Here is a 24529-nt window from a genome sequence, read left to right as displayed (position 1 = left end):
AAAAAAAAAAAAAAAAAAAAAAAAAAAAGTTAGTCCAGGATGAAACTTCTATATGGACCAGGCTAGCCTCAAACCTATAGAGATTCACCTGCCTCTGCCTTCCAAGTGCTGGGATTAAAGCTGTATGCATCATGTCTGTCTGACTTACTTATTTTTATGTGTATAGGTTTTGCCTGTATGTCTGTTTGTACTATGCGTGTGCTTCATGCTCAAAGAGGCCAGAAGAGGATGTTTAGATCCCTTGGAAATGGATTTATAGTTTTGAGCAACCATATGGGTACTGGGAATTGAACCCAGCTCTTCTGGGAGAGCAGCAAGTACTCTTAATCGCTGAGTGATAATCTTTCCAGTCCTCATTTTATTTATTTTGAAGAGAGTCTCATTGTACAGCTCAAGTTGATCAATGGAAAGACCAAAAAGTGAATGGGTCCCCTACCCTACTGGCCATGTGCTCCAAAAGGGGACCACCGAGTCAAAGCCTATTTTAACCCCACCCAATTTCAAGCATATTTTACAGGTCACTCCTGCTGCCTGGGCCAAGACAAAGCGCTCTCCCGACAATGCCAACACCCGCACCAGTTCCTAGGACTTCACCATCAGTACCAACTCTCCTGGATCAAGGACACCTACCAACTAAAATCTGGTTTTAAATGCTATTGTGTCCCAATTATACACCCGAGCCTCACCTGTACAACCAGGGCACTTCCCTGTCCCATTCTTTGTGGCAGTTAATGACTTCCATGACTAGCCCCATTCATGGGGCCAATAATAGCAATATTTTTTTCTCCTAGTCACCTGCCTTCTCATCTCCCTCAAAAAGCAGCTGCCTGAGGACTCCAGGATGACAGTAAACCAGGTGCCATCCCAGCCACTCTTCTCGCCAAGTGTGAGCCTACCTTCCAGCTCTCCCTTCTCCCACGTTGCTCCATGCCCGCAGAAAGTAGCCAGACTTGAATCTACGCCCCCATATCCAAGGACTCTGGGATGTTTGATTAAAAGTGAGACCCCAGCTCTCTAACACCCCTATATCCAAAGAGTCTGGGAAGATTGGTTGAAAGCATCACCCCAGCCCCTGGCATTCATCCTTGGGGCACCAATGAAGCAGAAAGCTCCATCTCAAGCCCCCTCCCCTGGGAGTTGCCTTGGTCTGGACTCCATCTCCAGAAAAGCCGGCCCAAGCGCTGACCCCTCCCCAGGGAGAGTCAGGACCACTCCCACAGGCTATTTAGGCTGCCACCGAGAAAAAGAACACATGGTTTTCGGGTTTTGCGTGCCCCCTCCGTTTCTCTCTCTCCCCCTACCATGTTCTCCAGCCACCCTGGAGTGCTGCACTAAACATGGGCATTGATTTTGTCTAATCTGGTCTGATTGGAATTATTTGTGTTGGCGGAGAGGATTATTTTAAGATTATTCCTGGGGGCTGGAGAGATGGCTCAGAGGTTAAGAGCATTGCCTGCTCTTTCAAAGGTCCTGAGTTCAATTCCCAGCAACCACATGGTGGTTCACAACCATCTGTAATGGGGTATGGTGCCCTCTTCGGGCCTGCAGGCATACACACAGACAGAATATTGTACACATATTAATTAAATAAATAAATATTTTAAAAAAAGAACAAAAAAGATTATTCCTAACATATACATGATAAATCTAAAACAAACAAACAAAAAGGACTCACAGCCATCTGCCTGCCCCTACCTCTGCTGGGATTAAAGATGTGTACCATCACACCTGGATTTTTTTTTCAGTATTTATTTTATGTGTATGTATTTTTGCCCGTGTGTATGTATATATGGAATTACAGATGGTTGTGAGCCACCTTGTGGGTGCCAGGAATTGAACCCAGGTCCTCAAGAAAAGCAACTACTCTCATTTTTTTAAATCATCTTTCTAGTCTTATTTAGTTTTTTTGTTTGTTTGGTTTGGTTTTGTTAAGACAGGGTTTCTTTGTGTTGCTCTGACTGTCCAGAACTCTCTCTATAGATCAGGTTGGCCTCAAACTCACAGAAATCCATCTGCCTCTGCTTCCTGGTTGCTGGGATTAAAGGTATGAACCGCCAAACCAGCTAATTTAGTTAGTTTTTTTTTTTTAAAGATTATTTTATTTTTATTTTATGTGCATTGGTGTTTTACATGCACATCTGTGTGAGGGTGTCAGATCTCCTGGAACTGGGGTTACAGATCACTTTGAGCTGCCATACTGGTGCTGGGAATTAACCCAGGTGCTCTGGAAGAACAGCCAGTGCTCTTAACTGCTGAGCCATCTTTTTAGCCTCCCAATTTAGTTAGTTTTGAGACAGTCTTATTATGCATCTCCTGTTGACCCAGAAATTTCTATGTAGACCAGGGTGGCCTCCAACTCACAGAGCCCTGATTCTTCTGCCTCCAGAATGCTGGGATTAAAGCTGTGTGCCGCTATGCCTGGCTTCACTTCTTGAAAACAGAAGTCCACGCTGGTCTCAAACTCATCTCATTCTTTCTCCATCAGCCTCCCCTAGTGCCTGGATAACAGGCATGAGCCATGTTGCCTGGCTCAATTTATATTATTCATATATTTTGAGGGACACACTCAGCTACTGGAGCCTCTGCTTTAGCACAAGGGCCTGGGAACTGACACCTTCCAGGGCAGCCTTGGACTAGTGGCTCAGGGAGGTTGATTTGCAAAAGGCCTAGCTCTCCTATGGCTGCACAAACCTGAGGAATAATTTATATCCTGTATTCTCTTATGGGATGCAAATCAACTGTTCGCTCACTGGCACCACATGCTTACCAGGCTCCCTGGTTTCTTTTAGCCACTTTTGGGGCAGGGTGCTCCTTTGCCCCTCTTCCTCTTTGAACAAATCACACAGATCTCATTTCTAATGTTCCTGGGAAACAGGACCCAGCTTTCTTCTTCTGTGGCTTCCTGTTAAATGTTTACTGTTCTACAGAGGCCCTGGGCCCAGTCTCTTCCATGTCCAATGTCTGATCAGCAAGCTGCTTTGCACAACTCCGACTGTGACTCCAGCTCTACTCGATAGCTCCACCTGCTTGCACAGAACTCTTCCCCTGTTTATCGAGTAGCTATACTAACTACAGGTAACTATATTTTCTTTTGTTTCTGTTTTTTTGTTTGTTTGTTTTTGTTCTTCTGAGGCAGGGTCTCACCAATGTAGATCTGGCTGTCCTGAAGCTACATAGACCAGGTTAACCTCAAACCCACAAAGAACAGCCTGCCAGGACAGCTAGGACTGTTACACAGAGAAACCCTATCTGGAAAATCAAATCAAAACAAAACCAACCAAACAAAAAACTTCAGTTTAGGGGTTGGAGAGATGGCCCAGAGGTTAAGAGCACTGGCTGCTCTTCCAAAGGACCACGGTTCAATTCTCAGCACGCACATGGCAGCTTACGACTGTCTGTAACTCCAACTCCAGGAGATTCATCACCCTCATACAAAATAACCAGTTTGTTGATCATACCAAACCAAATCTATGACCAAGTGACTACAATATCAGAATATTTCAATCATTTTGGAAATTTGATTGGGTGCTGGAAGTAACTTAAATATCTAGTATGTTCCAGGCCCTGGGTTTGACTCCCCCGCAGCCCCTCCCCCCAAAGCTGGGACAATTTAGACACAACATATCCAAACACATCCTAACTTATCAACAGTCCTTTCCTCTTCTGTATTCTGGAACCATGTCTGTTGTTGATGATGGACAGGTAAACTACAGGGAGAGGGAGGGTATGGTCTGCGGACCACAGGAAAGGGAACCCCTTCATTGGCTCTTCCTTTGAAGTGGTAAGAGTTGGACAATCCTGGTAATAAGATCCCAACAAAGGTGTCTGTGAGCTGATGGTCTGGGTTACAGCCTGGGTGATTTAAGACTGGCTAAGCCATGGGGCTGGAGAGAAAGTCCAGTCGTTAAGAGTACTTGATGCTCTTGCAGAGGACCCAGGTTTGATTCCTGGAACCCACATGGTGGTCAAATCCAAGAGTAACTCCAGTTCCTGGGCATCTGATGTCCTTTTCTGGTCTCTGAGGGCACTGTACATGCATGCAAATCACACATATACATAACAAGTTTTTTTTAAATCTTTAAAAAAAAAAAAAAGCCGGGCTGGAGAGATGGCTCAGCGGTTAAGAGCATTGCCTGCTCTTCCAAAGGTCCTGAGTTCAGTTCCCAGTAATCACATGGTGGCTCACAACCATCTGTAATGAGGTCTGGTGTCCTCTTCTGACCTTCAGGCATACACACAGACAGAAAATTATATACATAATAAATAAATATTAAAAAAAAACAAAAGCCATGCAGGCAGGGGAAGGCAGAGGCAGGTGGATCTCTGTGAGTTCAAGGCCAGTGTGGTCAACAGAGCGAGTTCTCATCCAGCACAGCCAGGGCTACACAGAAAAACCCTGTCTCAAAACAAAACAAAATCAAAAAAAAAGAAAAAAAGCCAGAACTTGTTTTTTCTAAGACTTTCTAACTCCATGCGGGTGGGGTGGCACCCTTAGATAAACATTTATTTTTAGTGCATTGTTTTGCCTGCAGTGTATGTTTGTATGGGAGTGCTGGATCCCCTAGAACTGGAGTTACAGACAGCTGTGAGCTGCCATGTGGGTGTTGGGAATTGAATCTGGAAGAGCAGTCAGTGCTCTTAACCACAGAGCCATCAACATTTCTTTATGTGAGTGAGACAGGCCCCTTACCCATCTCCATATTCTGGGTCATTCGCCTCTGGGTTCCAAGATGGCACTTGATCCAGTCAGCTAGTTGGCTCTGGAAGTTTTTAATTACTTTTTTCAAGACAGGGTTTCTCTGTGTAGCCCTGACTGTCCTGAAACTCGATCTATATAGATCAGGCTGGTCTCGAACTCAGTGATCCAACTGCCTCCCAAGTGCTGGGATTAAAGGCATGAACCACCACTTCCCGGCTTAAGTTTTTTTTTTTAATTAATATTATTTATTTATTTATTTTAGTTGTGTTTTACCTGCCTGTGTATCCCTGTGGAGGTCGTGAGAGGGCATCGATTCCCTGGAACTGGAGTTACAGTTCTGAACCACCATGTGGGTGTTGGGGATTGAACCTGGGTCCTCTGCAAGAGCAGCTAGTGCTCTTAATCATTTAGCTCTCTTCCCAGCCCCGTAATTTATTTAAATTTTTATCATTACTATTGTGTGTATGTGTATATGGGGGAGGCGGGGGCGGACTACGACACACAGCATGTAAGGCATGTGGGAGATCAGAAGACACCTTTCCAGCGTCCTTTCTCTTTCTACAGTGTGTTCTGGGGATAGAACTATGGTCATCAGGCTTGCAGAGCAAACACAAGCACTTTTATCCACCGAGTCATCTCACTAGCCTGGTTCTGGAAATTTTATCGGAGATCTCAGAAATGAGGGATGCTCCTTAAACTAAGTTACTAAGCTATCAGGACTTATTTGAATACGGACAAAAAGCTATCTTGCCACCAACAGTCAAGAGCCGGTCTGTGGGTGAAGACAAATGCATGAGAAAAGTACAATCACAGACGGTGAGTTACAGATGAGCGGTAACTTTTGGCCCCGGTCAACGATCGCAATTTACTCCGGCTTTTTCAATTGCTAAAACCGTAGTGAAGCTAGATCAGCGCGAGCCTGGATTGCTAGAGAGTATTTGTGCGCAAGGTTTCAACAGCGTTTTGTACCCTCTGGTCTTCTTCCCTGTAACGCGAAGAGTCGCTTGATCTTCAAGTTCTATGTCCACGTACCTCCTGATATCCCCCAAGCATGTCTGAAACTGGCCTCGCTATTGCCGCCCCATCTTTAGGTCCTACCTAAGGTGGAGCCCTTCTGGACCACCTCGTCCCTTTCCTCTGAAAAGCCAAGGTTGTAAGTTCAGGTTTCACCCGCTCTTTCGGCTTCCCAAGGTCACCGGTTCTTCGGTCGCCCAACTCCCTGGGGGCGGTGTCCGTGTCCCCCTCAGTGCAGGGCCAGGCGCTCTAGGCTGCAGCCAGCTCTTCAAAGAGCTTTATCATCTCGCTGATTCCCCGTACTGGGCGGCTACTCTCTCCGCTCAGGTGCCTTCTCTATGGTTGCCTTCTCGCCTTTGCCTCGAATTCGCTTCAGAGGATGATCGGCCGGGACCCAACTCCTTCCCACAGTTGTCTCAGTGATCTCTTTTAGTTACAACTGCAGAGGCCACGGAGTTCGGTGAGACCCGCGTCAGGCTAGTGCCTCAAAGTTCTGCGCCGAGAACGATGGCGGAAGTGAGCACGTAGGTGCCCTCCCTCTCTCTGCTCTTCTCTATGGTCGCTTCCTTCCGCGTCGGGAAAACCCGTCCCGGCGCCTGCGCAGAAGCGCGTGCTGAAAGCTCGTCGCGGAGGCGGGGGGCACAGGGAGCGGGAGCTGCGGCCGCCGCCGCCGCCACCGCCGCCGCCGGAGCTGAGCGCGGGGACCGAGATGCAGGTGGGACCGGAACCGGAACCCCCCCTATTCAAGTGTCTCTATTCTCTCCGGGACTCGACCCTGGTGCCTGAGGAACCTGGGCGGGGGTGGGCGTGGGGGTTCGGAGCTGGAGGGGTGCTTGGCTCCGGAGAGGGCAGCAGATAGGGCTCGTCCCCCGGAGTCTCCGGCCTCGGGGTATGTGGAGGGTGTCCAGCGATTAGGATCGGGTCTGAGTGATTGACCACTGGGCCTGAAGGGTCCAACCGTGGAGCGCAGCCTGCACCCTCCGCCACCCGCCCTTCTGGAATGTCAGAACTAAGCCAAGAGGCAGGTGCACCGGGAAATTGTGACTGAGCCTTCTTGGCAGAAGAGAAACTGAGTCACCAGTCCAGGAACCGCAGGGTCAGCGGGCCTGAAGGGGGCTGGGTCGGCCAATGGTGCCGAGGGCTGGGTGGGCCTGTGTGAGCCGCGGTAGCCTCTGGCTGGGGACTGTCTCTGCTGTGCCTGCACCTCTTGGCCCGGTTCCCCTGTGCTCTGTGACTCCCGCATCTCCTGGCAGCTACTCCCTGGTTTGGAGTTGTCCCTGTGGTTGGGGCCACCGGAGTGTGTAGGGCTTAGGCCAAAGAGGATAGGGAGGAGGGTCTCTGACTTACAGCCTTGGTTGTGGGTTTGATCAGGAGATGGGCATCACTGGTAGTTTGGGGAGACTTCCCTGAGCTGTCCTGGGCAGTCATCTTGTCTTCTCTCATAGGGCAGGACCACTCACCAAAGAGCCATTGGTTGTAAATTTCATGCCTATCTCTGCCACTTTCCCGTGGTGACTGAGTTGTGACACCATCAGAAGCTGTCCCCTCTAGTTTCTCTTAGAGCCAGCAGGACCCATATAATACTGTTCTCCCCCAAAGACATCGTGAAGAGGACAGTTGTGTCTTGTGTGCTTACTTTGTGTCGAGCACAGACATGTACCCTGTCATTTCATGTCTCCTGACAGCTGTAGCAGGTAGAGATTACTAGCTATGTTTCACACATGCAGAAGCTGGGTGCACACAGCTAACGGGTGGGCTGAGCTGGGCTTCACCGGGTCTTACAGGCTTTAGGGCATATTCCCCAGAGAGAGAAAGTCTTGAGCCCCAGCTTCTTGTGATGATGCTTTACTTATGTGGCCAGTAAAGACTTGCCCTCAACCAACACACCATCTCTTTTTCTCTAGTGCTCCTATGCCAGGCAGCCCTAGACTAAAGGGGGCAACTCAGGGGTTGGTCTTTAGACACTCTGAAGCTCCATACAGGGCTTAAGTGCTGGGTTGTAGGATCCGCTTTGAAGACAATCATTGGGCCTAGGAAGCGAGGTCTCCAAGCTCTGTAATCTCTGCATCCCGTTGGCCCCCTGAGAACAGAGCAATAGGAGCTGTGGTTGAGGCTGGTCCAGCCAGCTCCTGGAGACTAGACCTATGCAGTGGAAAACACAGTTGACTCTGAATTCTGGAATTTGTTTGATGTCTCTCTTTCCTCATCCGAAGAGGTTATTGAGTTTTCCAGGGAATGGTAAAATGACCTTGTGGAAAGTGTGTGGTAGTTAGGGAAGGCTTTGCTTGAGAAGGGACAGTGGTGATCTGTAAGGTCCTCTCTTTCCTGGATTCCACAGCAGAGGGAGTGGTAGCAAAGGCAGCAGGAAAGATGCAGGGTGGACATTGGGCTGGACATCCCTTATCCCTGAAGTATATGTGGGGTGTGGATCTTGACGAGGGCCAAGCAGTTTAGTTCTCTTCTTCTGTTGCCCCTGAGGAATCTGGGTGGGAGTTCCTAGCTTGGGCCGGGACACACCCCAATCTCACCTGTGCAGTGACTCAATATATATGCTTTTTTCTTCCTTCTACAGCTGTTGCCGTTCACCCCGTGTCTTCTGGCCACTTTCTCCTTTGCTGCCCCTCCTCACAGGCTGCCGTTGTCCTTCTCCTGGGGCCCATCATGAATGGTGCCCCTTCCCCGGAGGATGGGGCCTTCCCTTCTCCGCCAGCGCTGCCACCACCCCCTCCCCCAAGTTGGCAAGAGTTCTGTGAGTCCCATGCAAGGGCCGCTGCCCTGGATCTTGCCCGCCGTTTTCGCCTCTACCTGGCCTCCCACCCACAGTATGCAGAGCCTGGAGCAGAAGCTGCCTTTTCTGGCCGTTTCGCTGAGTTATTCCTGCAGCACTTCGAAGCTGAGGTGGCCCGGGCCTCGGGCTCACTCTCCCCACCTGTCTTGGCCCCACTGAGCCCTGGTGTGGAGACTGCACCACTGCATGACTTGTCCATTGAAAGCTGCAGGGTGGGTGGGCCCTTGGCTGTGTTGGGCCCATCTCGATCTTCGGAGGACCTAGCTGGCCCCCTTCCTTCCTCAGTCTCTTCCTCCTCTACAACGTCCTCAAAGCCGAAACTCAAGAAACGCTTTTCCCTACGTTCAGTGGGTCGCTCGGTCAGAGGCTCTGTACGAGGCATCCTGCAGTGGCGGGGGGCCGTTGACTCTTCCTCCCCAACTGGGCCTCTGGAGACCACAGCAGGCCCTCCAGTCCTAGGTGGAAACAGCAACTCCAACTCCTCTGGTGGTGCTGGGACAGTTGGTAGGGGACTGGCTAGTGATGGCACATCCCCTGGGGAGAGATGGACTCACCGCTTTGAGAGGCTGAGACTGAGCCGTGGAGGGGGAGCCTTGAAAGACGGAGCAGGAATGGTACAGAGAGAAGAGCTGCTCAGTTTCATGGGGGCTGAAGAAGCTGCCCCTGACCCAGCAGGAGTGGGTCGTGGAGGAGGGGCAGCTGGGCTGACCTCAGGGGGAGGAGGGCAGCCTCAGTGGCAGAAGTGTCGCCTACTGCTCCGAAGTGAAGGAGAAGGAGGAGGAGGAAGTCGCTTGGAGTTCTTCGTACCACCCAAGGTGAGTCCACAGGAGAGTGGGTGGCCGGAAGTGACAGTGGCTGAAGAGGTTGTGCGGCTCTGTAGATAGCCGTGGTGTTGGAAGCCCACGTACTCAATGTTGCCGCCCGGGATTTAGCGCTAACTGTGGGCTCAAGTCAATTGTCTTTGGTGGACCAAACAGCTATTAACTATTTCACCTCTCCTAGGCCGGAAAGGTGGATGCACGGAGCGGGGAGCAGCTGGCCTTGGCCACACTAAAAGACCGATTCTTATTCCCTTTCCCACCTAGGCTTCCCGGCCCCGACTCAGCATTCCCTGCTCTACTATCACTGATGTCCGCACAGCCACAGCCCTAGAGATGCCAGACAGGGAGAACACGTTTGTGGTTAAGGTAGGTCTAAGCTCTGTCCCCAGAGCGTGTTTGTGCTTGAGAATGCTCTTGACAGATTTAGGCACGTGTCTTTGGCAGCAGGATGAATATATGTCAGGACAGGCTTTGAGTCTGTGCTTGCGGCTCTGGGGTATGACCTGTAGGCCTCCTACCCCCTGCTCTGGCTGAAGCCCCACCTCTTGGCCCTGTAGGTAGAAGGCCCTTCAGAGTACATTTTGGAGACGACTGATGCACTTCATGTGAAGGCCTGGGTGTCTGACATCCAGGAGTGCCTAAGCCCTGGGTAAGAAGCTTGCTTCTGTGCTGGAGGGGATCTGGAGGTGGGTAGGGGAGCAGCCTGTGTCTTTCTCCTGGTGATTTTCTCCCCAGCACCACTTTCCCTGTCTTTGTAGACCCTGCCCTGCTATCAGCCCCCGTCCCATGACCCTTCCCCTGGCCCCCGGGACCTCCTTCCTCACAAAGGATAACACAGACAGCCTGGAGTTGCCCTGCCTGAATCATTCAGAGAGTCTGCCCAGCCAGGATCTGCTGCTGGGAGCCAGCGAGAGTAACGACCGCCTGTCGCAGGGTAAGGTAGAGCCTTCGAGAGCCACTGGGCCAGGCTCTTACTTCCTAGCTGCTCTACCGACAGCCTACTGACTGCTTGTATCTTGTCTCTGGGCATACCATGTGCTATTACGTCATTGCTGGCCATTTAGCCCCATTACTATCACCGCTGTGCATGGGCTCCACCAAACCCCTCTCCAACCTCTTTCACTCAGCCCTTTGACTTTTCCGCAAGCCTGCAGGCTGCCGCATGTCTGTGCGTTCTCTTCTGTGGGCTTCCAGAGTTCCTTGTGGACACCTGTTTGAGTCTGGTCGTGCATCTCAGCATGTCAGTGGCCTTTGCACTTTTTCTTTTAGTCTGATGTAACACTCATGTATTCAGAAAGATATATATCTGTCTGGCCTAACTCACCTTCTAGACTCTGCTTCCACTTTACCCTTTTCTCCTGACCCTTGGTTTTGAGTTTCAGCTTCACAGTGCCTGGTACTCAAGCTGCATTCAGTCAGCAAAAGAGCTCTCTTAGATAGGGATTGCTAGAGCTAGTGTAGCCCTTACATCAGATTGCAAGTAGCTAAGACCACAGGGCGGAAATGGATTTCCTGAGGTTTCTGACAAAGATGGGCTATGCTAACCTAGTTCCTGACATGCCTGTTTTCTAAGCGATATGGTGATATGTCTGCTGGCTTAGGCCTGAGGTTTGGCAGATGTTCAGTTAGGCCCTAGTATATCACTGGCTGCATGCTAGGCTTTGGAGTGGATGGAGAACTCAGATATTTCAAAGGGGTCTTTGGTCTCCTTGGGTTCTCTGTAGCTGAATTGGTAAGACCTTATTTCCAATAAAAAGCGGGTCTCCAAAATGAGGAGTCTGCTTAGTGTCCTCTGAGCAGCCCGTGCCAGGAGCATCTTGGGAAGTCAGGAGGAAGAGAACAAGGAAATAGAATAGACAGGATGCTACACGGAGGTGAGGGAAGAGAATGGAGCACCAGATCCATGAAAAGTACATAGGCTAACGTGACTAAAGGAAAAAACTCACGGGGAGTAAAAGTAAAAACCAAGTTGATTCAGCCTAAAGGGTTAATGGGAAAGAGGATTTTTCCCCTTTTGTCAGTGATGACTGAACCAGGACTTTGGTCTTGGTAGGCAAGCACTCTGTCGCGGAAGTGTGTTCCCAACTCTTATGTGTGCTTTAGGCTGACCTGCAAGCCTCAGCCTCAGCCTTCTGAGAGCTCAGTACAGGAGTGTACCTCATGACAAGAGTTTTTGATGTGCTTCAAGTCGGTAGTTTTCTATCCTAGTCTGAGAGGGCTCCTTTCTAACATGGACATTTTTCAGGGCTTCTATCCCTCACCCTACCAACCATTGCAATAATCTTTCAGCTGTTGATTCAGAAAAGACATAGGGACATTTGGATTCTAGGACCTCCTCGAAATAACCATGGTCTCTCAGCAGTGCAAGCAGTGTAAGTCAGAACCATCGTAAAAAATCCATCAGGGTCAGTCCTCTAGAGGTGTGCGGGGGCTGGGCACACAAGTGGACAGCCAACTGGGAGATGGTAGGAGCCCAGGCATCTAGGAGAGGAACCTGTGGCGTTCTCAAGTTCGACCTCTTCCATTTTCTTTCAGGGGCTTATGGAGGCCTTTCTGACCGGCCGTCAGCGTCCTTCTCCCCTAGCTCTGCCTCCATTGCTGCCTCCCACTTTGACTCAATGGAACTGCTTCCTCCGGAATTGCCCCCTCGCATTCCCATTGAGGAGGGACCCCCAGCAGGGACAGTTCATCCCCTCTCAACCCCCTACCCACCCCTGGATACTCCAGAAGCAGCCACAGGTATTAGGTGCATGTGTATCTATCTTTGGTTTGTGGTCCTGAATTGGAACTGGAGGGGTCAAACCCAGGAGCAACTAGTGACCTGTCTGGGAAGGAGGCATCTCAAGGGGAAAACAAGGTTAGGAAGAAACCTCTGACAGCTGGTTTCCCCTCTCTCTCCTCCTGCAGGGTCATTCCTGTTCCAGGGAGAGTCCGAGGGAGCTGAGGGGGATCAGCCCCTCTCAGGATATCCTTGGTTCCATGGCATGCTCTCTCGACTCAAGGCTGCCCAGTTAGTGCTGGAAGGAGGCACTGGCTCCCATGGTGTCTTCCTGGTACGTCAGAGTGAGACAAGACGTGGTGAATATGTCCTCACTTTCAACTTCCAGGGCAAGGCCAAGGTGAGTGGTCTGGGGAACTCTGTCGGGCAGCGCTGGGTGGATCTGGAAGAGCCCTTGTCCTGGGAGCTCCCACCTTACTTGCTCATCCTGCCCTCAGCACCTGCGTTTGTCACTGAACGAGGAGGGTCAGTGCCGGGTCCAACATCTGTGGTTCCAGTCCATTTTCGATATGCTTGAGCACTTCCGGGTGCATCCCATCCCTCTGGAGTCTGGAGGCTCCAGTGATGTTGTCCTTGTCAGCTATGTGCCCTCCCAGCGGCAGCAGGGTGAGCAGAGGTCTGCAGGGGAGGAGGTGCCCGTGCACCCAAGAAGTGAGGTGTGTGTGCCAGGAAGACGGGGTGGGGGGTTGGAGGAGAGGCCCTGGTAGTGGGGAACAGGGCAGTCGAGGCACCTGGGCAGGGGCCTGCAGGGACTATGGAAGGCTGACAGGATGCAGGCAGGCAGAGGCTCCTCATGGGGCCTCGGGTGGTAGAGTCGGGTGGTGCATTCCCATTCCATCGGATCCTCCCGCTCCATCACTGTCTGTCTCCTCCATCCATCCTCCTTGGCCTTGTCTTTGACCTTTTGGGGGATTCGTGGTCTGTTCCCCCTCCTTCCTCCCTTGATGTCTGATGTCCCTGTCTGATCTCTCACTTTCCCCCACCCCACCATCCCATCTATCCCCACGTTGCCCCTCCCCCCCAGGCCGGGAGCAGGCTGGGAGCCATGCAGGGGTGTGCGAGGGCGACCGATGCTACCCCGATGCCTCCTCCACCCTCCTGCCCTTCGGAGCGAGTGACTGTGTGTAAGTGTGGTCCTCTCACCGCCGCCCATGATCCATCTTCCATGGAGGGGGGTTGCTCAGGAGATGGGACATGGGAGATAGCACATGGCTCCTTGGGGAGGACGAGCAAAGGGGAGGCCACCACAAGAACTCACTTCCTTCCACAATCAGTGTGTCTTCTTACCATTCCTATCCAGAACGGAACACCTCCCGTGACCCAACCCAGCCCCCTGAACCCCCTCCATGGACAGATCCCCCACATCCTGGGGCAGAAGAGGCGTCGGGGGCGCCAGAAGTGGCGGCCACCACAGCCGCAGCAGCCAAAGAGAGGCAAGAGAAAGAGAAAGCGGGCGGTGGAGGGGTCCAGGAAGAGCTGGTCCCCATGGCTGAGCTGGTCCCCATGGTTGAATTGGAAGAGGCCATAGCACCTGGCACTGAGGCTCAGGGTGGCGCTGGCACTGGTGGAGACTTGGGGGTGTCCCTAATGGTCCAGCTCCAGCAGCTACCACTAGGGGGCAATGGAGAAGAAGGGGGCCACCCCCGAGCCATTAATAATCAGTACTCCTTTGTGTGAGATACCTGCCCACCCTCCATTTTCCTGCTCCCAGCCTTAAGTTGTGAGACTGGGCTGGGTAGGGACACTGAGGAAAGTGGGAGTCCCCTCCCCACATGCTTCCTGACCCTTGTCATCCAAGGGCACATATGTTGGTACAAGTAGAGGTTCAAGAGCCCTGTTAAGTCCCCAGTTATTACACTACAGGTGCCCTTGCCCCGAGGCCAAGGACTTGGGCTCCATTACCTCCCTGAGGGGCTCTCATGGTCAGCCCCATCCTTGGGGGCTATTTCCCCACTAATAACCCCCAACCCAAGCAAGGGTGAGGGGGAAGGGCTGTCAGTTATATTAAGGTTGTTGTTGTTGTTTTAAACAAAATGGAAAAGCATAAATAAATAAAGGGTTTATCTTAGTTCCATTATGATGGCTGTGGCTAGTGTTTGGAGTGGGACCTGGGGCAGGTGAATAAAATTGTCTCCAGTGGCCAGGCAGTGGTGGCACACGCCTTTAATCCCAGCACTCGGGAAGCAGAGACAGGTGGATCTCTGTGAGTTCAAGAACTACAGAACGGTCTACAGAATGAGTTCCAGGACAAGCTCCAAAGCTACAGAGAAACCCTATCTTGAAAAATCAAAAACAAAAAACAAAAAAAAAAACCCAAACCCCCAAATCTGTGTCAAGTGGATAAGGCGTCTTCTGAGCTCACAGAGCTGGCCTGGGCCCAGTCCTTTTCACTCTAGTCTAAGGCCTTTGGAACCACATCTCTGTAGTTCACTTGGTTTGCAGAGCTCAACAGTTCTTCTTGGGGGGGGTCCAGCGTGTTTTCTTTTAGGGGTGAAGGTTTCTTTGAAGACAGTGGCTCTTTATATAACCAGAACTGTGATCCCCCGCCTCAGCCACCTGCAGCTGAGGATCACACTACCACACCTGCCGGCTTGTTCTTTAATGGGGTGAGACAGTGAAAGATGGATTTCTGCTCACCCAAGGCCTTTGCTATGCTGAAGTTTTTGAGTGAAAGCTCCCATCCTAGGAAGAAAGTAGGTAGAAGGCGCTGCAGTCACACAGCTGGAAGAACTTACTGTAGCAGCCCACGGCTGACTGCTGAGGCTCCTTTGTTAGAGCCTGGATGGCAGTCCTGGCTCTGGGTCCTGGTGCTGCCTCTCGCTGCTATATGGACCTGGGGGCAAGGCAAGTGGCTCTGGGCCTTGGCATCCTCCGTGAGATGTGAAATTTCATCTTAGTTGGTACTGCTGACATGACTTGGCTAAATGTTTGTCTCTGAGTTTATACATGTCTCAAGGCATTCCTTGAAAGTCACAGGTTCCAAGCCAGGCAATGGTGGTGCACACCTTTAAACCTAGCACTTGGGAGACAGAGGCAGGTGAATCTCTGTTCAAGGCCAGCCTGGTCTACAGAGTGAATTCTGGGACAGCCAGGGTGACACAGAAGCCTTGTCTCAAAAAAAAAAAAAAAAAAACAAAAAACAAAAAACAAAAACAAAAAAACAACCAAAAAAGAGAATTAAGAACTAAAGTCACAAGTTCCAGCTGTCTGGGTGTAGCTTCTACACATTCCCCATCTCTACTAGTTCTCTTCCCTGAGGTTCGGCTGCTGGCATGGGGTTTACAATCACTACCGCCACCACCAAACTCCCAGTTTTTACTATAGACCCTGCCCTGAATACATCTTTCAGCACCGTATCTATGCTCTCCAGCAGGGGTGCCCTGGCATCTCAATTTAGAGGTGGGGGCAGGGGTGCTAGAAGGAAAGTAGGATCTGAAGACTTGTTACCCTTCCTCCCTCCCCACTGTCTCGCCCCTCCCCCACCTGCTGGGCTACCCTCCCTCCCACCTCACCACTGACTCGCCCCCTCCCACACCTGGTGTGTTACCCTCCCTCCCACCTTACCACTGACTCGCCCCCTCCCCTACCTGCTGTGCTACCCTCCCTCCCCCACTTGCTGTGTTACCCTCCCTCTCCCCTCCCACCTGCTTGCTACCCTCCCTCCCACCTCACCACTGTCTCGCCCCCTCCCCTGGGAAAGTGGAGTGGCCGATCTTCTGTCCCTCAGCCTGTGTCCCACCTCCAAGAGGCCCTACCCACGCTCATGACCTTGCTATTCTGAGCCCTGCGTTGGTTCTGTGGGGAGATGGACAGGAGACAGCTGAGCTCATAGGCTATCTAGAGTGGGGGTTGGTTGGGGGAAGCCTGCTGGCTCTTGTTTTGTTTTACCTCATCCCTGGGGCTCCCCAAATCTTGGCCTTGAATAGGGATTGAATTGGCCTGTTGTGGAGGTTGGGCGGAGGGCAGCTTTAGACCTGTGCTGTGTTCTCCAAGTGAGACTGTTAGACAGCCAATGGCCAGTGAGGCCTGTAACACCTCAGAGTGGGAAGGTCTGATCCTTCTCTAATCCCATGGCAACTGGCGTTCAGATGCTCCCCACCCCCATGCCCTGCCACCTTCAGGGACTTGCCATCCTGCAGTGGGCAGAAAGACACCCCCAGACTGCCATGTCCTGGTTACAAGAGCCCAAGAGACAATGAGATGCCTCTAGGTTTTTGTGGACAAAAGGATGGGCCAGGCTCTGCCTTCACGCCCTTCACGACCTGCCCGCTCCCTCTCCTCCACCTCAGAACTCAAGAACAAGAACACCTTCAGTCTTGGTGTAGTGGGGTGTGGTCTGGAATAGCCTCATCTGCTCCCTTTCCACCTCAGGTCACAGTGCGGTGAGGTAGGTATCCCTGGAGCTCTGGACTGGTAGCTTTCTGGCCTTCATTTATCTATCTGGGAAGCTGGAAGAGGCAGACACAAATAACCTCAAAGAGCCTCTTTGGCAGGAGTGTCCTGTAAAGCCTGCCTTCTTCCCTCAGTCAACTCCTTTGAAGCTCTCACGTCCCTACTCCCCCTCGCCATGTTTGGGCATTCCTGCTGCTGGAGGACAGTGGCCCTGTGGCTCCTGTCGCTCCTCCAGCTGCGGCTGGGGAGAAGCCAGCGAGGGCCCCAGCCTCCATGGCTGCTCGCCCTGCCTCTGGCTGGAGATGGAGGGTCCTGGGCCAGGTGGAGATGCCCGTGGATGTGACCCCCTATATTCCCACCCCATTGTCTAAGCCCCTCCACCTCAGGTCACAGCAGGACTCTACTTCAGGGGAGGGGCTTGTGGGAACTGTGAAAAGAGGGCGGGAAGGGACACCTTGTCCTCATTTCACCCTTCCCCCAGTCTGGGCAGAAGGCAGGATGGAGCTGAGGTTCAGTCCTTCATTTCTTTCTATTCGTGTTGGCCACCCTGGCCCCAAACAAGTGGAGCTTCTTGTTCTTCCGGGCTCTGCTTCTTGTATTGTTTGTGTGCTGGAGCCCTGGTGTGGGAAGTGCTTATTGGTTCTTTTCAGGGAAACTGAGGCCTGGGTAAACGTGGGACCTGCGCTCTAGGGCTGCAATGCTGCCGGCCCTCACCGATTCCCATGGAAACTTCTCTGCCTCAGTTTTCATCCTGCTTGCATCCTGGCTTATGTACCTTGCCTGCTCCTCCAGCAGTTGCCTTGGTGGAAACCAAAAAATGCCCCAGTGGTGAACCGGGGTTGGGAAGGGTGGTGCCGAGCAGCTGCTTTATCAGGGGAAGCTGACACCCAGACCAGCCCTACAGCAACAACTTGTGGCTTTGCACCCAGCCCCCGGGGCCACGCCCACCTGACTGCCACTGCCAGCACCCTGCTGTTTCTTTTCCCTCTTCTCCTCAGACATAGTCTGGGCCACCTCTGCTCCTACCTCAGTTCTGTGCTCCTTCATCTCTACCCCTTCCTCCCTCTCTGGAGCGTCTACTTCATCCAGCTTCAGGGGTCCTGTGCCCGGGCACTGTGGCATGGGACAGGCCCGGCTCCAAAGCACTCCTACCACCAAGCCTGATCCTCACTCCCTCTGTGGACTGTTGCATCAGGCCCAGAGCTGCTGAGACCCCTACACCTCTGGAATTAAAGGCCAGTGTGGGATGAGGAAATCCTCATTCCCCTGCCTCACCCTGAAATACTTATCCCTCCCCTCTGCCATCAGCACATTCTGTAGCCTCTTGGGTTACCTGACTGCCTGGGTGTCCCATTTTCTTCAGGGGGGGATTCCCTGCCAGTTTCAAGGGGGAGCTACAGGCTGTGTTCCCAGAGGCTGAGCTACCGTGGCGGGGGGAGTGTAGGAGACGCAGACGGTCCTGGCTTTGCTCGCCAGGGCCTGGACACTAAATCCCTTGTTGATGGCGGCAGCAACCCCTCCCTAGGGTAAGGTTACCATCTTCTGCCCAGTTCCCTTGACCACCTCTCTTCCCTACTTCCCCTTATCTCTCTAAAGCCACTTCCTCTGCCCCCCAAAGATGCTCTCCCCTCTCCTTTGAATCCCCTTGGAGCACTTCCTCTATCCTCTGCACACAATAGGCAGGGAAGAGGACTGACTGTGGGAAGGGGCTCAGGATGGCCAAGATAAGAGAGGCCTGAGGGGCCATGAGACCTGAGGGCAGAGGGGTGTGCTCAGGGTGAGCTTGGAGTTGGGCATTTAATGTAACTGGGAAAGCTGAGGCACCTGGGGGGCAGGGTCAGTTGCAGATAACAGTAAAATGGCTTTATTCCCTGCCCCCCCTTCCCTGGGGCTGGGGCCACCCTTATGAGTGACATCCCAGGCTGCAGGCCCACTGTTCTTCTCTGTCAGCAGAAATCTCTCTCTCTTCTGACCCCTCCTGCTGGGGTCTCAGCCAGCCAATCCCTGATCTGGGGGAAGGGGGAGCCTGGCCCCCCCCACTCCCTCATAAGGACCAGCTGGGGGCTGGGGGGGTGGCCGGCTGCTGCAAGTGGGACTGGGGTCAGAACTTTGTGGAAGGAGGAAGAATCTGGGGGGGGCAGGCGAGAAAAAGGAAGGAGCCCAGATCAACAGGCAGGTGGACACACGGAAGACGTTCCCCCTCCAGTGAGAGGCCCCTAAGAAGGAATACATCGCCCCCTGGGCCCCAAGAAGGGAGCACAATGGAGGCCGCACACTCCAAGTCCACAGAGGAATGTTTGTCCTTTTTTGGGGTGAGCGAGACCACAGGCCTTACCCCAGATCAAGTTAAGCGGCATCTGGAAAAATATGGCCCCAATGGTAAGTTTTAAACCCTCAGAGGAGAGGCGAGCATGGCTGCCCTCCCACCCCGCTAGTGGGAACTGCTTCCTTCGGGGTCTGCACGGATGAGCGGGGCAGTTGTTGGCTTCTTGCAGGAGGGGCAGGATATAAAGAAAACAGTTTTGCCATCTGGAGTTTGGGGAGGTTTTACTGGGTGACCTTGAACTTCAGATGCCCTTTTGATAGCCTGAGTCTCTTAGCCTGTCAAGTTCTGGCTGTGGGGGACGTGAGGCTGAACCCCTACTAAATTTGTCCTTTTCTTTTTTCCCCCTGAATAGAGCTCCCTGCTGAGGAAGGTAAGTTATCTGAGCCTTGAGCCCCTGCTAAACGACACCCCCGGTGTGTGCCCCATTCCCAGCTCCCTGCCTTCTCCTTTCTGAGACCCACAGCATTACCCAAAAGGCAGATCTCTTCCCTAGAGCTCAGTGTCAGACATCTCCAGATGCTTTTTCCTTGAGACTTCCCAGCCTTGAACAATTGCCACAGATCTGAAGAGCCTTTTTGGCTGTTTCATCTTTCTCTCGCATCAAGCCAGGCTGCCGATCAGCCTAGAGGGTCAGGGCAGACTAGACTCTGGACCCAAGCCCATCCAGAGCCATAGACCCTCATCAATTTTAGATTGTAAGCCCTGGGACTTCTTTTCTCGCCCTCCCCCAGGCAAGTCCCTGTGGGAGTTAGTGGTGGAGCAGTTTGAAGACCTGCTGGTGCGGATTCTTCTCCTGGCGGCCTGCATCTCCTTCGTGAGTGCCGAGGGCATTTGGGGGCTCTGACCATCCTAGGTGCCCTGGGCCAAGCCCTGAACACCCTGTTTTCCAGGCTGGAACTGGGGGTGGGGTGCTGATTCGCTTCCTCCCCTGCAGAGAAGTTTTATTTTAAGCCCTGAGAGCGTTCTCAGCCAAAACACTGAAGCTAAGCCACCCTCCCTAACCCGAACCCTCCCTGCTTCAAGGGCTTCAAGGGCTCAGGTTACCCCCTAAGCACAGGGCTCCTAGCTTCGATGTGGGATGCAGCATCCACTGTGGGGGCCACTAGCATTCCCTGCCTGTCCTGGTTGGTCCTCACTCTGTTTCTCCAGTCCTGCCCCGCCCTCTCCAGCTTGTGATGCTGATTGGCCAAAAGAAAGGCTTGCTTGGAGAAGTGGGGAAGGTGTTGCTGGTACAGTGGTAACCACCAGTGTGCCTTCCAGCCCCTTCGACCCTCTACACACCCACCCCTCAACTGTCTCCAGACTTTACCACATCCTGCTTCCATTAGGGGCTGGCACGTGGCACCTACTTCTCTTTACCCAGCCTGATTCATCCTTACCTCTTGGTGTCTCCAACCCCTCAGAGCCTTTGCTATATCCCATCCCCTTGGGAACATCTCCAGTGTTCACAGCCCCTGCTGCTGGCTCCTGTCACCCACTGGTCCAGCAGTCCATCTTGCATTTTAGAATTCCTTTAGCATCTTAGCTGGAAAACAAGGCCTAGGAGGCAAAAAGCATAAAGCATCCATGGAGGCCCCACGCACCCTTGCGTCTAAGCTGGCAGCCTCCCTTCTCTCTCCTCAGATTTGCTCCTTGACATTTGCCTGTGGCTGCTGCCTGGCAGTGGCAACAGCTGGGGTGGGGTGGGTGCTGGAGGCCTGTAACCCTACTCCCCTCCTGTTCTCTCATGAAATTGGAGCTTCCATGCCTTGCTAAGGGAGGGCTGTGGGTGGGCTGGGCCCTTCGAGGACCATAGGGATTTTCCTATTGGGCTTGGGTCCCTGTGGGATGGATATGGCTGAAGGGGTAGTTGACCCTGGGTGTTCTGGGAAGGTTTGCTTACAAGCCAACAGTTTGGTCAGGGATACCTGAAAGCTTTCCCGGTTAGTGCGTGTGTGTCTGCACTGCCTATTTGTACAGCATCACAAGGATGGCTGGGAATGTGTGTTCAGAGTGCTGCAGAGTCCTTACACTCCTATACATCGTCTGAGCTCTGCAGCGTTCTTCAAAAGCCTTCCCATTTCTTTCTTTAGTCACTGGGGCCTTTGTGATTCCCCCTTCCCTCTCAGGTGCTGGCCTGGTTTGAGGAAGGCGAAGAAACTGTCACGGCCTTTGTGGAACCTTTTGTCATTCTCTTGATCCTCATTGCCAATGCTATCGTGGGGGTTTGGCAGGTTAGTTCTGACTCCTCCTCCCCGCTTGGGTCTCAGCACTGGGCCAGGGGCCATTCCTCCTTCCCATCCCCTCCTCCTCCATCATCTCCCCGTCTGTGCCCACTCCTCTGGTCTTCTCATTCAGTTGAGAATAAGCCAGAAAAACTCATGTTTACTGCGTGACCCCGAGGAAATTCTCCATTCCCGAAGCCTTTTTTTCTCACCTGGAAACTAGGAATAGTAAGCTATGTGTGCTGGCACACACCTACAGCACTCCAGAGGCAGACACGGGAGTCCTAGGCTAGCCTGGACTACAGTGTGAAATTCTGTCTTTAAAAGAAAAAAAAAAAGCTATGCAAGGTTGAGCACACTTGTAATCCTACTACAAGAAGGAAGGATGGAAAGGGGGTGAGGTCAGGTGCGGTGATGCACCGCCTTTAGTCCCACAGTTGCAGGGGAGAGGCTCGTGGATGTCTGTGAGTTTGAAGCTAGCCTGCTCTACATAGAGAATCCCAGGCCAGGCAGGGCTACATAGTGAGTCCATTTTGAAAAGAAAAGAAAAGAAAAGAAAGGAAGAAAGAAAGAAAGAGAGAGAGAGAGAGAGAGAGAGAGAAAAGAAAAGGAAACAAGATTAATAACTGTGTTCCTCAGGCTTGATGCAATTGAAAAAGAACATGAAGGTTCATGGCACATAGTAGGCACTCAATAAATACTAGTTTGATTTCTTTCTTCCTCTGACATTGCTGGTTTACTTTCCTTGTCCCTTGCTTTCTGTGTTTGTTTTGTTGTTGGTGTTGTTTTGTTTTTGTTTTTACAAATTCCTTTCTTCTTGGTCCAAACCCTGTTTTTAGCCACTGGCGATGTTTTCTAGAACAGACACATCCCTGTTGTGCTGACGGGTTCCTCCGTCCACCTCTTGTGCTCGCTGGACCTGCATGAGCCAGCCTTTTCTGCAATGTCCTCTCTGCTAGGATCCCAATTCCGGTTCCTCCATCTGCATGTCCCTCACCCTTCCTGCATGACCCAGAGCAGCCTCCTGCGGGTCCAGGACCTTCCTCCCTCTCTGACTCCACTCTTGTCTGCTGTCCTCCTCAGGAACGGAATGCAGAGAACGCCATCGAGGCACTTAAAGAGTATGAACCTGAGATGGGGAAGGTCTATCGGGCTGACCGAAAGTCAGTGCAAAGGATCAAGGCTAGGGACATCGTCCCTGGGGATATCGTTGAGGTGGCTGGTAAGGGCTGGAATGGGTACTTCAAGGGGAGCAGCCTTGGGTCTGAGGCCAAGAAGAGAACAGGGGACCTGACAGCCCCGATCCTGTATCTCTGAGGATGGTGGTGTCTTTGCTTCTCCTTCCCAGACTCCTCAGGGGTCACTCCGGGACAATTCAGGCCACAGCACCCCTCCCTACTAGAGTCTCAATAGGAACAGCTAGTCCTGTCCCTGAGGCAGCAGACAGACCCCCGTCCCCCCTCCCCTCGGCCAACACTTGCAAGCGACAGGTGGAAGCCAATCCCTGCCAATGGCCCCATCTCCACCCCTTCCCGAGCCTGGCTCCCCTCTCCTTCCACCCACCACAAGCTTGGTCAGCTTTCAGTCTTGACCCCTTAGTGCCCTTGAGGCTTCTCAAAGGGGGAAGGAATGGGAGTAGAAGGGAGGGGGGTGGAGTGGGAGGGGGGTAGACGACTACTCCCACCACCATGTAAGGTAACTCCTAGTCCTCCACCAGCTTAGAGCACGGGACCTGAAAGGAGGGCGCTCAAGGAGGGCCCTGCCCCCTCAGGGACACTTAATGCCGACTCAGGGAGGGGTGGGGCTGGCTAGCTAAGATTACTGGGATTCTGCCCCCTTCAGCGCTTTTTATATTTGCCCCTAGCAGGCCTTTCCACCTCCTTAGGCACCTAGTTTGGTGAAAGTGTATGTCGTACCATGTCACCCTCTATACCATGTTACCACCAGGAGAAGCCCAGGGTGGAGAGCTGGTGGGCTGGAGGCCCCATAGCCCCGTCCCAGGGCAGTCCTGCTATGGTGACAGTTTGGGGTCAGTGCCATGAATGTCTATAAATACTACTCGGGCTTCGGTGACAAGGGTGTCTGCCTGACTCCGTTGCTGACCCCCTCCCTCCTCCTGCTTCCTCTGGTACTGGCGGAGGGACCTTAGAAACCAAGAGAAAGGAAAGCTGGTGAACTTCGCCCCAGTTCCACCCATGAGACCAAGGTGGCTTTAGGCCGAGGCCCGAGGAGGTGTGTGTCTGTCCCCTAAAGGGTCTCTAGTCTGGCAGAGTATCTTCCTCAGCCCCTGCCAGGGTGCTTTCACAGTCTGACTTCCCACTTCCCACGGTCAGGAATGCGCCCTCACACTTCCTCCCGACCATTCTTCATGCTCCACTCTGGGTCTCGCTTGGCCTGGATTTTCCCAGCATCCACCTTGCTCTCCAATCCTCCCAGTCACCCTCTTTTTCTCTGAGTTACATCATTCTTTACCTTTCTCTTGTTTCCCTTTCTCAGTTTTAGCTGGCTTGTCCCCAGTTTTCATCTCAGTTACCAAGAATACATTTAATGAATACACACTACACGCCAGGGATCTTGGGAGCCTCCCTTCGCAGGCTTGCAGCCAGTGGGAAGAGAAGCATTTAGTGGGGGAACACTAGGATAGTACCTCTGGGGTGGGGACGGAGTGGGGAGTCTTGTGCTGAAGGCCTATGAGCAGCCGAATGCTGTAGGGACTGAAGGATGGATGGTGGGAGGGAGGGAGGGAGAGACTGGGAAGGAAGGAAGGAAGGAAGGAAGGAAGGAAGGAAGGAAGGAAGGAAGGAAGGAAGGAAACTCCATTCCCCGCTGAGCTTGCTCCTCTCTCTACAGTGGGAGACAAAGTCCCGGCAGATATCCGCATCCTCTCCATCAAATCCACCACCCTCCGGGTCGACCAGTCCATCTTGACAGGTAGGCTGGCGCAGATGGGAAGGCATAGCGAGGGAGGAGCCAGGCAGGCAGCCAGACGGAAGGTTTCCGGTGGATGAAGAAGGGCATCTGCAGTGGGGCCTCTCTTTAGTTCTGAGGTAGCATCATCAGTGTGGCTCAGTCTTCATTCTGTGACAAGGGGCATGAGAGAGGATGTCTGTGGCTATTTCAGTATAGTCTTTGCCTTACACCTTCTGCGTGGACACAGGAACTCACCCCCTACCGCAAATTGTCCTGTCCTCTCCAGCATCCTGAGAAGTCCTCAAATGAGGGATTCTAAGATAGGGTGGGGGCTTTGGACCCTTTAAACTCTGGGAGGGAGACAGTGTAAACTGGACTCACAGCAGGAAGGCCTGAGCCTCTGTCCTGGGTGAGGACTCCACACTGGTCGGCCCTCAGGAATGGGCTGTGCAGGTGATAAATGCCTCACAGCCGCTGGTTTGTTTGGTTTTCACCGGGACATGGGGAACAGATGGAAGGGAAGCGATCGAAGTCACACACTAGGCCTGGTCGGTGTCTTTTAACTCTAGAGGCAATGGACTTCCCACCTGCCCAGT

The 24529-nt window shown here is 52.6% G+C and overlaps 3 protein-coding genes across 11 annotated transcripts in view; 2 read left to right on the top strand and 1 right to left on the bottom strand.

The window, feature by feature from the left end:
* The first annotated feature begins 6039 nt into the window (after window positions 1-6039).
* On the top strand, window positions 6040-14178 carry Sh2b1 (SH2B adaptor protein 1). 6 transcript variants are annotated; one of them, XM_050121569.1, is made up of 10 exons: window positions 6272-6428; window positions 8286-9316; window positions 9587-9692; window positions 9884-9971; window positions 10081-10256; window positions 11858-12061; window positions 12230-12441; window positions 12539-12707; window positions 13126-13225; window positions 13402-13556. In XM_050121569.1, exons 2-10 carry the CDS (start codon window positions 8375-8377, stop codon window positions 13418-13420), a joined length of 2016 nt encoding a protein of 671 aa, XP_049977526.1. In that variant the 5' UTR covers window positions 6272-6428; window positions 8286-8374; the 3' UTR covers window positions 13421-13556. The 6 variants fall into 6 exon arrangements, with proteins under 6 accessions (XP_049977523.1, XP_049977526.1, XP_049977525.1 ...); XM_050121568.1 differs by having other exon boundaries at window positions 12539-12757; window positions 13402-13550; XM_050121566.1 differs by lacking the exons at window positions 6272-6428; window positions 13126-13225 and adding an exon at window positions 6040-6229 and having other exon boundaries at window positions 13402-14178.
* LOC126488265 (uncharacterized) lies at window positions 6199-7369 on the bottom strand. The gene is made up of 4 exons (XM_050121633.1): window positions 7350-7369; window positions 6745-6990; window positions 6488-6636; window positions 6199-6404 (listed from the first exon to the last, which is right to left on the bottom strand). Exons 1-4 carry the CDS (start codon window positions 7367-7369, stop codon window positions 6199-6201), a joined length of 621 nt encoding a protein of 206 aa, XP_049977590.1.
* Window positions 14179-18253: 4075 nt separating the features above from the next.
* The window catches only part of Atp2a1 (ATPase sarcoplasmic/endoplasmic reticulum Ca2+ transporting 1), a 17429-nt gene continuing 11153 nt past the window's right edge, over window positions 18254-24529 (top strand). For all 4 annotated transcript variants that reach the window (XR_007588625.1, XM_050121597.1, XM_050121598.1 and 1 more), the window contains exons 1-6: window positions 18254-18872; window positions 19172-19189; window positions 19551-19633; window positions 20928-21032; window positions 22107-22245; window positions 23874-23954. Coding sequence is in view for 3 of the 4 variants with exons in the window: in XM_050121597.1 (XP_049977554.1) it covers window positions 18755-18872; window positions 19172-19189; window positions 19551-19633; window positions 20928-21032; window positions 22107-22245; window positions 23874-23954 (544 nt within the window). In the remaining variant the exon portion in view is untranslated. The remainder of the gene's footprint in view (window positions 18873-19171; window positions 19190-19550; window positions 19634-20927; window positions 21033-22106; window positions 22246-23873; window positions 23955-24529) is intronic.

Source organism: Alexandromys fortis, unplaced genomic scaffold (genome assembly GCF_014885135.2).
Source record: "Alexandromys fortis isolate MF-2015 unplaced genomic scaffold, M_Fortis_MF-2015_v1.1 scaffold_199, whole genome shotgun sequence".
Lineage (NCBI taxonomy): Eukaryota > Metazoa > Chordata > Mammalia > Rodentia > Cricetidae > Alexandromys > Alexandromys fortis.
The sequence above is the reverse complement of the archived record's forward strand: the minus strand, read 5'-3'. Positions and strand labels throughout refer to the sequence as shown.

Excerpts from the sequence above, each read along its gene's own strand:
- LOC126488265 (XM_050121633.1), bottom strand. The coding sequence starts at position 7,369 with ATGTCTGTGCTCGACACAAA. Across the intron at positions 6,637-6,744 it reads GGCTCAGTCACAATTTCCCG|ACCCGATCCTAATCGCTGGA; the intron begins GTGCACCTGCCT and ends TCAATCACTCAG. Across the intron at positions 6,405-6,487 it reads CAGGTTCCTCAGGCACCAGG|CTCCGGCGGCGGCGGTGGCG; the intron begins GTCGAGTCCCGG and ends CCCCGCGCTCAG.
- Sh2b1 (XM_050121566.1), top strand. The coding sequence starts at position 8,375 with ATGAATGGTGCCCCTTCCCCGGAGGATGGGGCCTTCCCTTCTCCGCCA. Across the intron at positions 9,317-9,586 it reads AGTTCTTCGTACCACCCAAG|GCTTCCCGGCCCCGACTCAG; the intron begins GTGAGTCCACAG and ends TTTCCCACCTAG. Across the intron at positions 9,693-9,883 it reads CACGTTTGTGGTTAAGGTAG|AAGGCCCTTCAGAGTACATT; the intron begins GTCTAAGCTCTG and ends CCCTGTAGGTAG.